The following is a 15,773-nucleotide window of genomic DNA, read 5'->3' as shown; positions in this document are numbered from 1 at the left end:
CTGTTTTCTAGTTGTGGATTCAGCGAGGTGAGCCTGAGTCTGACTCGGGGTTACCGATCGCAGCACAGAAATGTAACCCAGAGTCAGACTCGGGAATACCGCCAGGGGGGTTAACCTAAAGCAAGAACAGTAACAATGTGTATGATAAACAAAGTTAAAGGTATTGGCGCTACAAAACAACGCATAATAGGTGATTCAACACATTAGATCAGGGGTCTCAAACTGGCAGCCCTCCAGCTGTTGCGAAACTACAAGTCCCATGTTGCATTGCAAGGATGACAGTTACAAGCATGACTCCCACAGGTATAGGCACAATGGGACTTGTAGTTTCACAACAGCTGGAGGGCCACCAGTTTGAGACCCCTGCATTAGATACATATTATACCATGTGCATAATCAATAGCAAACTGATTAAAGCCCATAGTGACAATCCCAACACCATAAAAACATATAAGGATTCTTCTGATTTGGTGTATCTTCAAAAAAAGATGCTCATGAGGTAGATGGCAACTCACCAGAGGTGTTTGACCACTTTTTAGGGTAGGTCAAAATGCACTTTATTTGGATAAACCAGATAGACCTTGGGTGTGCATCTCTCCACCTTGGAACTCCCTCTGGCTTAGGCACTTTATTTGGATAAACCAGATAGACCTGGGTGTGTATCTCTCCCCCTTGGAACTCCCTCTGGCTTAGGCTGAAGATGTGAAAACAGACTCCACCAGAGACACAAAGAAGTGCTTCATGGTGCAGTCATTTTGTTTTTAAATGGGTTTAAAATTACATAGGTTGCACTCACCTTAGTGCCAATCCTGACACTAAGGTGTCTACAGCATGTGCGGATAGGTATACCAGGCTCCCTGCAGCGTGCAAGCCACACCTCATTCTGGATATACTAGTTGGATGTCACATATGGGACCCGGAAATGACGAATTCCCACTCCAACGTACGTTTTACTGTACTGGCATCATCAGGAAGGATTGTCCCTATGGACTTTAATCAGTTTGCTATTGATTGTGCACATGGTATATTATGCACTAATAAATGTGTTGAATCACCTATGATGTGTTGTTTTGTAGCACCAACCCTTTGTTTACCATATCACTAGCGTCCACACTCTCTTAAAGGGGCAGCTACACAATTTTAATGTAACTCTTTAGGCTCCATCACCAGCCACATTGTTTACAAACAATGGGGATGAGTTATTGCTTTCAGAGAAAAACATTTGGGTACAGGTTGTATTTAGAAATGAATGTATGAGATGCTAAGACATCATACTTATACTGTCCCAGTTTCGGTCTGCATTTTATATTTATGAGTTAAAGGGAAATAATATGTTGAGGGAGGGTAGTGGAGTCCATATAAGGGTACCAAGGTAGGAACAAAATGGATGTGGTATCATCAAAGGGGTAAGGGTAGGGTTGCCACCTCATCCCTTTAAAAAGGAACACATCTGAATTACACAGGTTCTGTGGCTGATTAAGGTGGTAATTAAACTCACTTGGTGCCTTATCTGCATTAAATTAGCCTCAGAATCTGTGTAATTCAGATGTGTTCCTTTTTAAAGGGATGAGGTGGCAACCCTAGGTAAGGGTATTGAGAAGTAGTGGGCACAGATAGCTATAGGCTAGGAAAAGGGAAGTGGGGGGAGAAGGGGAGGAGGCCCTCTTGGCAGAAAAGAAGTCCCAAGACTACATACACACAATTAGGGAGTCTGGGCATCAGAGGTCAGTGATGCTAAGTACCGAATCCTGGGCATCCATACAGTACACAAAAATGTTTTTCTGCTGTGAGCTTCTCCATCAGGTCAATGTTCAAGATTCTGAAATGCTGCTGATTCGTCCTTGAAATGGAGAACAGAGACGCACCGGACCACTGTTGCGAGCCGCATTCATTGGAGGTGTGAACCCAATCTGAGCTAGTTTGCAAAGAGGGATGGACAAAAAGGTCACGCTCTAGATGTGCAAAGTTGGTAGAGACATACCCAGAAAGACTTGCAGCTGTAATTTCAGCGAAAGGTGGTTCTACAAAGTTATGACTCAAGTGGGGCTGAATACAAATGCACGCCACACTTTTCAGATATTTACAGTATTCGTAAAAGATTTTGAAAATCATTTATCATTTTCCTTCCACTTCACAATTGTGTGCCACTTCGTGTTGGTCTATCACATACAATCCCAATAAAATACATTTAGGTTTTTGGTTGTAACATGACAAAATGTGGAAAATTTTAAGGGGTATGAATTAGAGGTAGACCGATATTGTTTTTTCTCTGGCCGATGCTGATATTTAGAAATTGGGGCAGCCGATGGCCGATATATGATGCCGATTTTTGTGGCCGATATTTTAGGCCGATTAAAAAAAAAACATCCTCACCCACTCCACTCCTTCCTGCTTACTTCTGTCACTCTAGCACACACTTGATGCCCTAAGTACAGATGGCACTGGTTGGCACTGGCAGGTGGCACTGGTTGGTGGCACTGGTTTGGAACTGGCAGGTGGTACTGGATTGGAACTGACAGATGGCACTGGCAGGTGGCACTGGTTTGGAACGGACAGGTGGCACTGGTTTGGAACGGACAGATGCCACTGATTGGCACTAGCAGGTGGCACTGGTTTGGAACTGACAGATGGCACTGGTTTGGAACTGACAGATGGCACTATTGGCACTGACAGGTGGCACTGATTGGCACTGGCAGGTGGCACTGGTTGGCATTGGCAGGTGGCACTTGTTTGGAACTGACAGATGGCACTATTGGCACTGGCAGGTGGCACTGATTGGCACTAGCAGGTGGCACTGGTTTGGAACTGACAGAGGGCACTGGCAGGTGGCACTGATTGGCACTGGCAGATGGCACTGGTTGGCATTGGCAGGTGGCACTGGTTTGGAACTGACAGATGGTACTATTGGCACTGGCAGGTGGTACTGACAGATGGCACTGATTGGCACTAGCAGGTGGCAGTGATTGACATTAGCAGGTGGCACTGGTTTGGAACTGACAGATGGCACTAGTTTGGGACAGATGGCACTGGCAGGTGGCACTGATTGGCAGTGGCACTGGCAATTGGAACTGGTTGGCACTGGCAGGTGGCACTGATTGGCGGTGGCACTGGCAGGTTTCACACTAAGCCGAGTGTAATTGTAACTGTGTGAAATTAACAGAGAGGAGAGAGAGAGGAGCTGTTAGCTCGATGTCAGGGGTGGGCGGGACCCAGCAGCTAAAATTACACCAGCCAATGATTGGGCTGCTTTAGAAAGGGGCAGGGCCACATACACCTAGCGGCCCGCCCAGACACCATCCCATTGTCTGGTGTAATATATCTGCTGGGTCCTGCCCACCCCCGACATCAAGCTGACAGCTCCTCTCTCTCTCTCCTCTCTGTTACTTGTCAGTTTCACACTCAGGAGAAGGGAGGAGGAACGGCGGTCAGTGTCAAATATCGGCCTAATTTTGATAATAATCGGGCAATGCCGATTTATCAAAAATGGCCAAATATCGGCCGATATATCGGTATACCTCTAGTATGAATACTTTTTCAAGGCACTGTATCCTCCACAACCATGCACTCACAAGAAGACTAATGGATGTTAGCCTGTAATGATAATCCACCTTCACAGGGACATCATAGGTATCTGCTTCACTAAGTATATAGTGCTGTTAAACATCCATCCTGTTAGGGAAATGCTCACCACCAGAACCAGAAAAGTTATATATAGTGTAGTATTTATTAGTATTCCAGTACATGCATATAAACAATGTAAAATCCACGAGGACTATAAACAATGTCATTACAGGCTTACAGTATATCCATTAGTCTTCTGGTAAGTGCATGGTGGTGCAGGATATGCACCAGTGGATGAGTGGATGTATCACACACTTTTCCTTTTGTATACTGCACTAAGGCACTTTATGGCAACTTGGAGTGATAGACACATTTTCAAACTATTTAAAGGATCAGCACATTTAGTTGCTTTTCTGAGCACTTCTATTATTTGTTTTTAGTTTGAAATGTTTTTCATTTGTCATATTTTTTTTTAATGTAATACAGGTACACTGGCAAAAAATGTGTTAATTCCAAAATCCAGAAATTTGAAAATTCGGAGATGTGAAAATCTCAAAATGCGAAAATTCGAAAAACCGAAAAAAATAATAGCTAACTAACCAACTAATAATATCTAATAATAAATTATAAGTATTGAAATTTCCTTTCAGATTTGGCTGTTAGGCAATGTAACGAATATGAATTTCTCTGAAGTTTCGAATTATCCGAAATAACGAATGCTGCATCTAAACAAATGGAACAGAACAAATTATTAATTAATAATTTAAAAACTTTTTATTATTATTATCATAGTTATTTATTATTATTAATTTGTTATGTTTCATTCGTTATTTCAGATAATTCATAACTTCCGATAAATTAGTATTCGTTATGTTCACTAACAGCCAAATTTGAAAGGAAATTTCAATACCTATAATTTAATAGTTAACTAACTAATGATAACTTAATTATTACTATCATTTCAGATTTTTAAATTTTGGGGTTTTTGAATTTTTGAAATTTTGTTATTATTTTATTGGATTTTTGTTTTCTCAAATTTTCGTTGTTATTATCGGATTTTCAAATTTTAGAATTTCAGAACTTTTGGGTTTCGTATTTTCAATTTTCCAAATTTATGAATTTTAGAATTTCCGGATCTTCGAACTTTAAATTTACGAATTTTCGAATGTACGAATTTTCATAAACATTTTTTTGTTAAAAAACTAATTCGGAAAACAAAACGAATTGCACATGTCTAGTAATACATCTGTGATGTAAGTTTTCAGCACTTGTCAGATATATATGCACTTTATGCTCTATATTATTCATGAGGTATAATTTATGCTTTGTTATTTGCTAGGGTGGCCACCCATTTAGTGCACGCTGCCCTTTTTGTTTTTGGGCACTCACTATTTTTTTACTGCTTACAACTACAGGCTTTTTTGTTGCCTCGGCATACCTGAAACAGTTCAGTCCAGAATTCGTAGTCCTCTACAGGCTCTCTCACACAAGTGTAAGTACTTTGGGGGTAAGTTCCAGTGCTTACAGGTCTCAGAACCCACAGCACTGGAACTCTCTGGGCTTGCATGCCTCTCTCCTTACTCTCTATTACCCTTCTCTCTCGAAGCCAGACCACTGACCCAATTTATATCACACAGGACAAGTGAGTCGGTCCCAGATAGAAAACCAGATAAAAAGACCAAGAAACCGTTTATGACATTAACTCTTACACTTCCAGCCGGGACAGCACCTAATGACTTCAACCTGCCCACAAATGTTTCACCTCACAAACATAACTTTTAGTACATTTAGTTTGTAAAACCTGTTCTCAGCATGCCTAAACCAAAGGAGACATATCCACCAGGTATAACTACTAACAAGTACAGATGATTCTTAAATTTGGACTATGAAAGGTACTGTTTGGTTTACATTACCAGTGGTCCATTACTTAAGATGGTAACTCTTTATATTTTGGCTTAAGACTCTAGATCACAGGTGTCAAACACAAAACCTGTGGGCCGAATCCGACCCTCCAGGCCATTTCCTGTGGCCCTCGCACCTCTGCTGCAGGAGAGCTCCAGCCCTCGGGTCCTCTTCCAGACCCCTACTTTCTGCTTTCAAGCAATGCATCCAGATTTCCCCCAGCAGCAGCATAAGGAAAGGGGGGTGCACTGTGATGTAAGGGAGGGGGGGACTCAACTTCTGATGGTGGGGTGGCTCTTGACATCTAATGTAAGGGGAGGGGATGCACTGGACATCTAATATTACAGATACAACCGGTCCTTTTGAGGACAATCATATGGCTGATGCGGCCCACGATGAAATTGAGTTTTACACCCCTGCTCTAGATGATCAAAATGATTTTGAGGTTTCCAGGCCCTGCTGATTGGCTTACTGGAGTAAATACATAAGCATCTCTACTCCTGTCACCTGGCATGACAGGCTGGAATGGTAGAAAAAGAGAGAACAGAGGGGGTGGGTGAGTAGTACTGGGCCCAGCTAGTGCTGCTTTTATAGTCTGTGCTCCCCATCACTATGAAACAACACCCCCAACAACAGCAATAATTGGGACTGCACCCAATGCCACAGTGCACTAAGTATACTCTCACATATACACTCACTTTATATTGCCAGCAAGGAAATTGCGAGGCTATGGATCACTCCAAGAGTACCAATGGGTAGACAGTGGGTGACTCGGGTCAATAGCCTACTGATCCGTGAAAAACTGACGTATCAACACCGAAATGTTTTGAAGAAGTTTTACTCAATGTGGCAGCCCTGGTTAGACACTCCTGGATTGGGTCCCCTCCAATTGGTGAGAGATAGACTGCTACAGGGATAGTCTGCCTACTAGAAAGGTGGTCGGTGTGAGTGCTATGCTATGGATGGTGATGGTGGTGTGATGTTGGGGGTGCTGCGGTGTGTGGTGCTTCCCTGCGGGGCTGGTCGGGGGACGTGACTACTCCGGTGAGCTATAATTCTAATGCTTATGTTATTTTCATCCCCCTTTTTCTTTTTATTTTTCTCTCTCTTTCTTTTTTGTTTGTTTCCTCTATTTGCTTAGGCTAATGTTTAATGCTGCAAGGCACACAGTCAGATCCCAATTTTTAGGTTATGGACTATACTGCGCAGTGGTTTATGATGCAATATCTCTTCTCCATTGTTTTAGTGGTGATTTTATGAGTGGCTCTACTTCTCTGTATTTGCTCACTGAATAGACAGATACTTGTACTGCTGCATGGTTGTATCCTGATGTCAGAGCTGATTTTGTATCCTGATGTCAGGGCTTAGTCATGGGGAGCCCAGGCTGAGATTGCCACACCATTCATTGCAGTAGGACACCATAGATATGCGACTTCCAGTTACTAGTTACTGTATATGTTAGAGCAGATTCAGACATATATTCTGTTTACTTGCTGTACAGTGCTAACGAAATTCTTTGCATGTAAGTAAGATGTTTCTCCATGTATAGCAACCTTTACCACATATCCTTTTGTTTTGTTTTTCAATACAGACATCTGTGTTATAACTGCTAAACTACATTTAAACTACATTTGCAAAGATATTCAAGAGGGATCATTCACCTAAAAACATAATGCACATAACATTGAAAGGAATTGAAATAGCATAATCATTAACATGATGTGTCACCATGACACTAACTAGGAGGTACAGTTCTGCTCATACAGTATTCAGAGCTAAAGGATACATTTTCTATGATCAATCAGTTGGTTCACATATTAATCATTTACACCATCAGGTCCAAAAAGCATTCTCAATCCAGTAAGATTAATTAATGTTATTTATTTCATTTGGAAACTTTGAGCTGAGCTCAGTTCAGGGGAGGGCTGGCAGCCTTAGGCCTGGGGGGCAAGTCCAGTCAAGTGGCCCATAGAGCATGGAAAAGTGAAGGATCGAGGAAAACAGTCTAAGATTTTTCATGATCACAAGAGTCCGCACAGAGGCCCCCCTTACCTCAGAGTCCGCACAGAGGCCCCCCTTACCTCAGAGTCCGCACAGAGGCCCCCCTTACCTCAGAGTCCACACAGAGGCCCCCCTTACATCAGAGTCCGCACAGAGGCCCCCCTTACATCAGAGTCCGCACAGAGGCCCCCTTACATCAGAGTCCGCACAGAGGCCCCCCTTACATCAGAGTCCGCACAGAGGCCCCCCTTACATGGTGCTTTTTTGGGTTCAAACTTCCTGTCCAGTGCCCACACATGCCCAGGGAGTGTGGGCAGGGCAGACTCAGAAGGAGGAGGAGCAGATGAGCTCTATCTCTCCTTGTGTCTGTGCAGAGAGAGAAGGGGATGTCAGCGCATGAGTGCGCTGTGGCTGAGCTATGTGTGAGACGAGACATAGCTCAGCTCTACAGCCATCTACCTCGGAGCTGACACAGGCACGGCTGCACTGTGGGAGGTGTGTTAACAGAGCTCCAGCAGGCATATTCCTGCTCTGCAAAAACAGCATTTGGTAGTGGCGGCCGGTGGCTGTGCATAGTGTCACCAGCCCGGGGGGAGATTTCCACCCTTCCCCCCTGCCAGCCCTCCCCTGGCTCAGTTAAACAGACACTTTGGTAGTAGGCAGAACAGCAAATGTATTCTTGGCTTGCAAAGTACAATGTCCTAAATGTAATCACATATGAAGCTGTAAATACTGGATAATGTTAAAACACTGGGTAACATCTCAAAAAAAGAGGTTCATGAAGATTGTTCATTCATCTGATATTCTGTATACACCTGATATTTACACTTCCTGTATAGTACAAGACGTCTTATTCTCTAAAAGGCTGGATTCACATCTATGCGGTTTTAGTGCTTTTTGCATTTTTCAGATTTGCCCTACAGAACGTATTTCATTGGAAACCATGGTAAATAGACTGTAGTGCAAATCTGCAAAATGCAAAAAGCACTAAAACTGCATAGGTGTGAATCCAGCCTTATAAAGGAACCTGCAAAGCCATGGTATGCCTTTGCTTAATTAGCCAATAACAATAGGAACCAACCAACAGTTTTCCAGGCTATCTGACTAATGTTTAAATGGAAGCAAAAAGGTATGGACAGACGCACTCCGATAAATGTAAAAAACAATAAAAGCCTTTAATCCAGTAAAAAAACACTGCACAAACAGAGAAACAGCAAACGGTGGGATGATATAGCTGACGCATTTGGCTATGACTAAGCATTGTATAACAATGTGAAACGCGTCAGCTATATCATCCCACTGTTTGCTGTTTCTCTGTTTGTGCAGTGTTTTTTTACTGGATTAAAGGCTTTTATTGTTTTTTACATTTATCAGAGTGCGGCTGTCCATACCCTTTTGCTTCCATTTATGCTTCGTGCATTGCCTGCACCCACTGGATTTTTCTGAGTCCACACTCACCACCGAGGTGCACTCATCTGGAGCGGCGGTCTCTTTCCCCTATCTGACTAATGTCCCGGTGACTAGTGATCATAAATCCCTTTTTTCCCAAATATATTCAGGTAACAGAATACATCAATCTTAACCACTTAATCACCGCCCCATAACCGAATTACGGCTACAAGGCGGTTCCTTAACTCTGGGAGGACGTCAATGGACATCCTCCCAGAGAATCGTTCCCGCGCGCCCCCTCGGGCGCGCACACGCGATCATCGGTGCTCGCCGGATTCACGAGACCCGCAGCAACAAGGACCGTCCAATTAGTGCCGCCTGTGCCCATCAGTGCCGCCTGTGCCCACCAGTGCCGCCTGTGCCCCACCAGGGCCATCTGTGCCCCACCAGTGCCATCTGTGCCCACCAGTGTCACCTGTGCCCACCAGAGCCACATTAGAGCCACACCAGAGCCACACCAGTGCACACCAGTGCCACATCAGTGCCGCTTGTGCCCACCAGTGCCGCCTGTGCCCACCAGTACTGCCTGTGCCCACCAGTGCCCCCTGTGCCCACCAGTGTCGCCTGTGCCCACCAGTGTTGCCTGTGCCCACCAGTGTCCCCTGTGTGCTCATCAGTGCAACCAGAGCAACACTAGTGCAACCAGTTCCACCTGCACCACTGCAGTGCCGCCTGTGCCCACCAGTGCTGCCTGTGCCCACCAGTGCCCCCTGTACCCACCAGTGCCGCCTGTGCCCACCAGTGCCACCTGCTAATCAGTGATCCTAGAGCCACAGCAGTGCAACCAGAGCCACACCAGTGCCACCTTTGCCCATCAGTTCCACCTGTGCCACTGCAGTGCCACATCAGCGCCACCAGTGCCCACCAGTGTTCTGCAGTGCAGCCTCACTAGCCACCAGTATGGCAAAAAAATATTTTACCACCAAGGAGGCCTACCAGCGTCTATGCATGACTGATGAGAGCAGCTGGGAGCTCTCTGAGTCTCAGTCCGATTCGGATTCGGCCTATGAACCCGTTACAAGCAGCGGGTCTGATACGGAATCAGAGGAGGAACATGTGCCCGTTAAAAGAAGGCATTCTGGCGTGGAGCAGCAGCAGCCTACTACTAGCAGCGCAGTGCCATCCACCTCGCGAGCAGTGCCGTCCACCTCACGAGCAGTGCCATCCACCTCGCGAGCAGTGCCATCCACCTCGAGAGCAGTGCCACTGCAACAAAGCCCAGGCACCAGTAGGGTGTCCTCTCCGCCCCAAAGGGATAGGGGCCATGTCAGCCTTCCCTATGGCCTTCAAAACCCACTGTGGCTGCCTTCTAATTCCGGAGCAACAAATATCCCCTCTTTCACTGCCCAGCCAGGTGTCCAGGTGAACACCGATAATTTTGCAATGCTTGATTTTTTTCATTTGATTTTTACCGAAGAATTACTCTTATCAATTGTGGCCCAGTGCAGCATCTATGCACAGCAGTTCATAGTAAGCAACCCTGGTTCCAGTTATGCCCGCCCCTTTGAGTGGAGAGAACTAGCCATAGAGGAGTTCAAAATATTCTTAGGCCTAACTTTCAATATGGGTCTATCAAAAAAAAAAAACAATCGTACTCCTATTGGTCTACCAAAGCCATCCACCACATGCCAGTCTTCTCATCCCGTATGCCCGGATCAAGATACTTCATGATTATGCGGTTCCTCCACTATAATGATAACACCCAGTGCCCTCCCCGAAATGACCCTGCTTTTGACAAATTATTTAAAATTCCACCAGTTATATACCCCTGAACAGAATATATCCGTGGATGAGTCCCTTGTCAAATTCTCAGGCAGGCTGGGCATCAAACAGTTTATCCCCAGCAAAAGGGCCCGATATGGGGTTAAAACGTACAAACTTTGCGACCGAGACACGGGGTACATCTACTCCTTCCTGGTGTATGAAGGGAAGGACTCCCAACTGCATCCCCCTGAATGCCCAGAATACATTGGAACCAGTGGAAAAGTGGTCTGGGAGCTTGTCTATCCACTGCTTGGAAAAGGATACCACCTTTATGTGGATAATTTTTATACTAGCCTGCCCCTGTTTCGCAATCTTCACCGGAGGGACACCCCAGCATGTGGCACAGTAAGAACCAATAGAAAGGGCTTCCCGCAAAAATTGGTCAATCAAAAGCTAAGACAAGGGGAGACGTCATCTTTGCGGAACCAGGAGCTATTGACTGTCAAGTGGAGGGACAGACGAGACGTCCACATGCTTACAACGATCCACAACGACACCTACGTGGAAGTCCCCAAAAGAAACGGCCCAATCCAAAAACCATCTTGTGTGTACGATTATAATTTGTTTATGGGGGGAGTGGACTTCAACGATCAGATGATTGAACCCTACCTTCCCTCAAGAAAATCCTGCCACTGGTATAAGAAAGTGTCCATTTATTTTTTCAGTTTGGCCATGTATAACACTTATGTTATTTACAAAAAATCAACACAGAATCCCGTATCCTATCTGCACTACCAAGAAGAAGTTGTCACCGCCCTTTTGTACCCTGAAAGCCAACCAGAAAATATTTGCTCTAATTGCGTGAGCAGACTCCATGAATGCCACTTTCCTGAGAAAATCTCCCCGTAAAAATAGGCACAAACGTCAGAAGAGATGCCGGGTGTGCGCCAGAGGAGGAGTCAGAAGAGACACCACTATATTTTGTCCCGATTGTCCTTCCCAACCAGGCCTCTGTTTAGGTGTATGTTTCCGCCGTTACCATACTGCTCAAAATTATTAGGGAAGTATGGTAAACAAAATTCAAATTTCCTGTCATTTTCCTCCACACCCCTTATGCCACTGCACTGTACATACCTCTGCCTTCTCTGAAACCGACCCTGGACTGTTATACGACCAAGCTTCTGCCTAATGCTAAAAATACCTCTGCCTTCTCCGGAACTGACCCTGGCTTGTTATACGACCACGCTTCTGCCTAACGCTTAACTGTACCTACCTCTGCCTGCTCTGGAACTGACCCTGGACTGTTTGACCATGTTTTTTGCCTGCCTCTTGGATTGATCTTTTACCCTGCTATGCTAGTAGGAACACAGGGGTCTCACATATGTGAGGGGCTCCAGAATTGTTTTTCTGGATGAAAAAAATATTTTTTTAGTTTTCTCATTCCCGGATTAGGGTCTGGTTGCCTGGAGGCTTCAAAGAGATTTGGGTAGGAGAAGCCTCTACCCCTGTCTCCATTCTTTCCTGGCCTGCTACTTGGACCAATATTTTGGCAATGCTGGCAATGTCTCTACTTGCACTGGCCCTGGACTGTATATGGATAGTATCCCTGCCTGTACTGGCTATGGACAATATTCCTGCCTGCTGCCTGGACAATTCCATTCACTGCCGCTGACCACGTCCATGCCTGCTGCCTGGATCAGGGCTCTCCTCCTGTGGACAATTGCACTACTAAAACCACAGGTAATCTTTTTTTTTTTTTTTTTTTTTACCCATTACTCAGCAGAATGTATTTTAGGGTGTAATTCTTGGTATGTACATGCTGTGTTAGAAATATGAAGGGCCTTCAAAAATGTGATAGATTGTAAGGAAATTGGATGTGTAATTTATGTCCCTAGAACACCTGATGGTGCTTCTTGGATGTGGCCAGGCTGTTAAAAAAGCTCACACATGTGGTATCGCCATACTCAGGAGCAGCAGCAGAATATATTTTTGCTATGTACATGCTATGTGTTGGAAATATCCTATAAATGGACAACTTTTTGTAAAAAAAATGAGTTTGAATTTTTTTCCACATTTTCCAAAAACATCTGCAAAAAAATGAACTGTTCAGAAGACTCATTATGCCTCATAGATTATACGTTGGGGTGTTAGCTTTCCAAAATGGGGTCACTTTGTGGGCGTTTCCATTGTCCTGGTGCTTCAGGGGTGGTTGAGAGATAGATGTGTAATTTATGCTCCTAGAACGCTTGAAGTTGCTACTTCAGTGTTGGGCCTCTGTATGTGGCCAGGCTGTGTAAAAGACTCACACATGTGGTATCGCCATACTCAGGAGGAGCAGCAGAATATATTTTGTCATTTGTGGAATATACATGCCATGTGAGAGAAATAACCTGTTATAATGACAATATGGTGTGAAAAAAAATCTTAATTTTGCAAAGAATTGTGGGAAAAAATTACAACTTCAAAAAACGAACTATGCCTCTTACTAACTACCTTGGAATGTCTACTTTCCAAAAATTGGTCATTTGGGGGGTATTTGTACTTTACCAGCTTGTTAGGTTCTCAAGATATGAGAGAGGCTGTCAGTACATCAGGTGTGATCCAATTGATCAATTTTCAGTAATTGGTACCATAGCTTGTAGACCCTATAACTTTCATCCAGACTAAATAATATACACATTTTTTTTTACCAAAGATATGTAGCAGTATACATTTTAGGTCAAATTTATGAAGAAAAATTACTTTTTTTGCAAAATGTTATAATAGAAATGAAGAAAAAGTCTTTTTTTTTACCAAATTTTCGTTCTTTTTTAATTTATAGCGAAAAAAATTTAAACCGCAGGGGTGATCAAATACCACCAAAAAAAAGCTCTATTTGTGGGAAAAAAGGACAACAATTTCATTTGGTTACAGTGTTGTATGACTGAGTTATTGTCATTCAAAATGTGAGAGCACCGAAAGCTGAAAATTGGTCTGGTTATTAAGTGGGTTTAAGTGCCCAGTGGTCAAGTGGTTAAGTACAATTTGTACCTAGGCTGGGGACATGCAACACAGACTAGAGATTGAATGTGAGTTGATAATATCTTTAAAGTGAGATACATACAGAGAATAATATGTTCTACTTGTTTATGTTGCCTGTCAATGATGATAGAACAAACTAAGTCAGAACTATAATTAATTCCCTAGAGGATTTTGAATAGCATGTATGCTTGGTGTCTTAGGAAACTTTACATTTAAGTTGATAGATGTCAGAGAGGCTTGTGTGCCACATCTAACAATTTAAAAAAATAGCATTATCAGCAATAGTTGACTAAGGGATGTTTGATACATTAGAGCAGTGTTTCCCAACTCCAGTCCTCAAGGCACACCAACAGGTCATGTTTTCAGGCTTTCCATTATTTTGCACAGATGATTTGATCAGTTTCACTGCCTTAGTAATTACCACAGCCGTTTCATCTGAGGGAAATCCTGAAAACATGACCTGTTGGTGTGCCTTGAGGACTGGAGTTGGGAAACTGCATTAGAGTACATAAATTATGTGCAGGGCTCTCTATCCTCATAAGGAGGAGAGATCCTGTGATGATAATTGATCTGCCGCACAACTATGAAAGTTGTTGGTACTAACACATAAGTGAAAAGAGTACACAACAATAAAAAGTGTCACATAAAAAAGAATTCTAATAACATACCTGTAGATACTGAAATGACCTCTCTGGTTGACAAGACTCAGACTTTACCATTGCCTGTTCCATGTTTATTGCAGGTTTCTGATACACCTCCCGCGCCCTGCTTACTGTGAGCGCTGATGCCCAAGAACTTTTCTTCAACATCTGGCTGTCCAAACTTACAGGTAAACTCACGGGTAAATTTGTTGTACAAGAGTTACATTTCACATCATTATTGCTTCTTGATGACTTTAATGCATGCTCACTAAGTGAATTGTAAGCCTCCATGAAATACTGAGATGCAGAACGCTCCGGGCATCTACCCATAGTCATGACTGTAGAGGGTGCATGGTACATGCAAACATCATTGTCTAGATTATCCTGTGATCCCCACCACCCTGAAATGTTTGTTCTTGGTTTCATTTCAGCTCTTCTTTCTTTGCTTTTACTCCTCTTGCCATATCTCACGGTTTGCATTTCATCTGGGCTGGCTTTGCTTCCATTGCTATTTCCCTTCATTGGTCCTTCAAGAGAATGCGATTTTGTAAAGAGTTTCTGAACAGAGTGAACTAAGTGACGTATTCTACCAGGACTGTCACCACGATGCTCCACGGCACTCCTTTTGTATTGCAACGTGTGATAGCCATCTCGATTGATAGGTATTTGTCTTTCAAATTGGTCCAAGAGATTGGTAGGAAGGCGGTTACCTTTTCCAACTGTTCCATGAGGGACTAGTGCACATTCATCCTTAAGCTCATGGTGAGAACTGTAATGTCTCCTTGGAAAAGTACTACTAGAAATCTGATCCCCATAGGACATCATGCATTCTACTGGATAGGAGTTCCTTTGAGCATAGTAGGGATGATCTGCAGGATGAGGATCTACTGGATTCATCAAATATGGCTTTCTGTCTGTGTGATGAGGCAAGGTGTCACATACTGAATCACAAACAACCCCATGATGATGGCTGCGGCTGCTTGATATGCCTTTCATAATTGAGATGAAGGATATATCAAAGTCATTGACTATTTGATGTGGTCAGTGTGAACGTCTTAAGCAAAGACCTAAAAAAACAGAAAAGACATGTTAGATGTTATAAGTTCAGTAACACATAAAAGCAGACACCAGTACTTACTGACACTTTTCTAATAACTAAATATAATTAAAATACCAATAGGGTAGACATATGGGATACTCCAATACTAAGAAAATCTGCTGTGACTATAAATTTTTGTAATAAAAATATTGTATTGTAATATGTATTCACCGCTCCTATGGCGCCTCAAAGATGCAGCTAGCAGGACTTTTTTTACCGTCCTGCCAGCGCACCGCTCCAGTGTTAAAGCCCTCTGGCTTTTTCACACTGGAGTTAATGAAGCGGCTCTTTCAGGGCACTTTGCAGGTGCTATTTTTAGTGTTATAGTGCCTGCAAAGCGCCTCAGTGTGAAAGGGGTCTTACCGTTAACAATGTGAATAACGCATACTGAATAA

The 15,773-nt window shown here is 43.6% G+C and overlaps 1 protein-coding gene across 2 annotated transcripts in view; it reads right to left on the bottom strand.

Annotated features, from left to right (window-relative positions):
• The window catches only part of DLGAP1 (DLG associated protein 1), a 392,681-nt gene extending 377,339 nt beyond the window's left edge, over positions 1 to 15,342 (bottom strand). For both annotated transcript variants that reach the window (XM_040354019.1, XM_040354020.1), the window contains exon 1: positions 14,307 to 15,342. In XM_040354019.1, coding sequence (XP_040209953.1) covers positions 14,307 to 15,275 — 969 coding nt within the window. In that variant the 5' untranslated portion in view covers positions 15,276 to 15,342. The remainder of the gene's footprint in view (positions 1 to 14,306) is intronic.
• Positions 15,343 to 15,773: the final 431 nt, after the last annotated feature.

Source organism: Rana temporaria, chromosome 5 (assembly GCF_905171775.1).
Source record: "Rana temporaria chromosome 5, aRanTem1.1, whole genome shotgun sequence".
NCBI classification, from domain to species: Eukaryota; Metazoa; Chordata; class Amphibia; order Anura; family Ranidae; genus Rana; species Rana temporaria.
The sequence above is the reverse complement of the archived record's forward strand: the minus strand, read 5'-3'. Positions and strand labels throughout refer to the sequence as shown.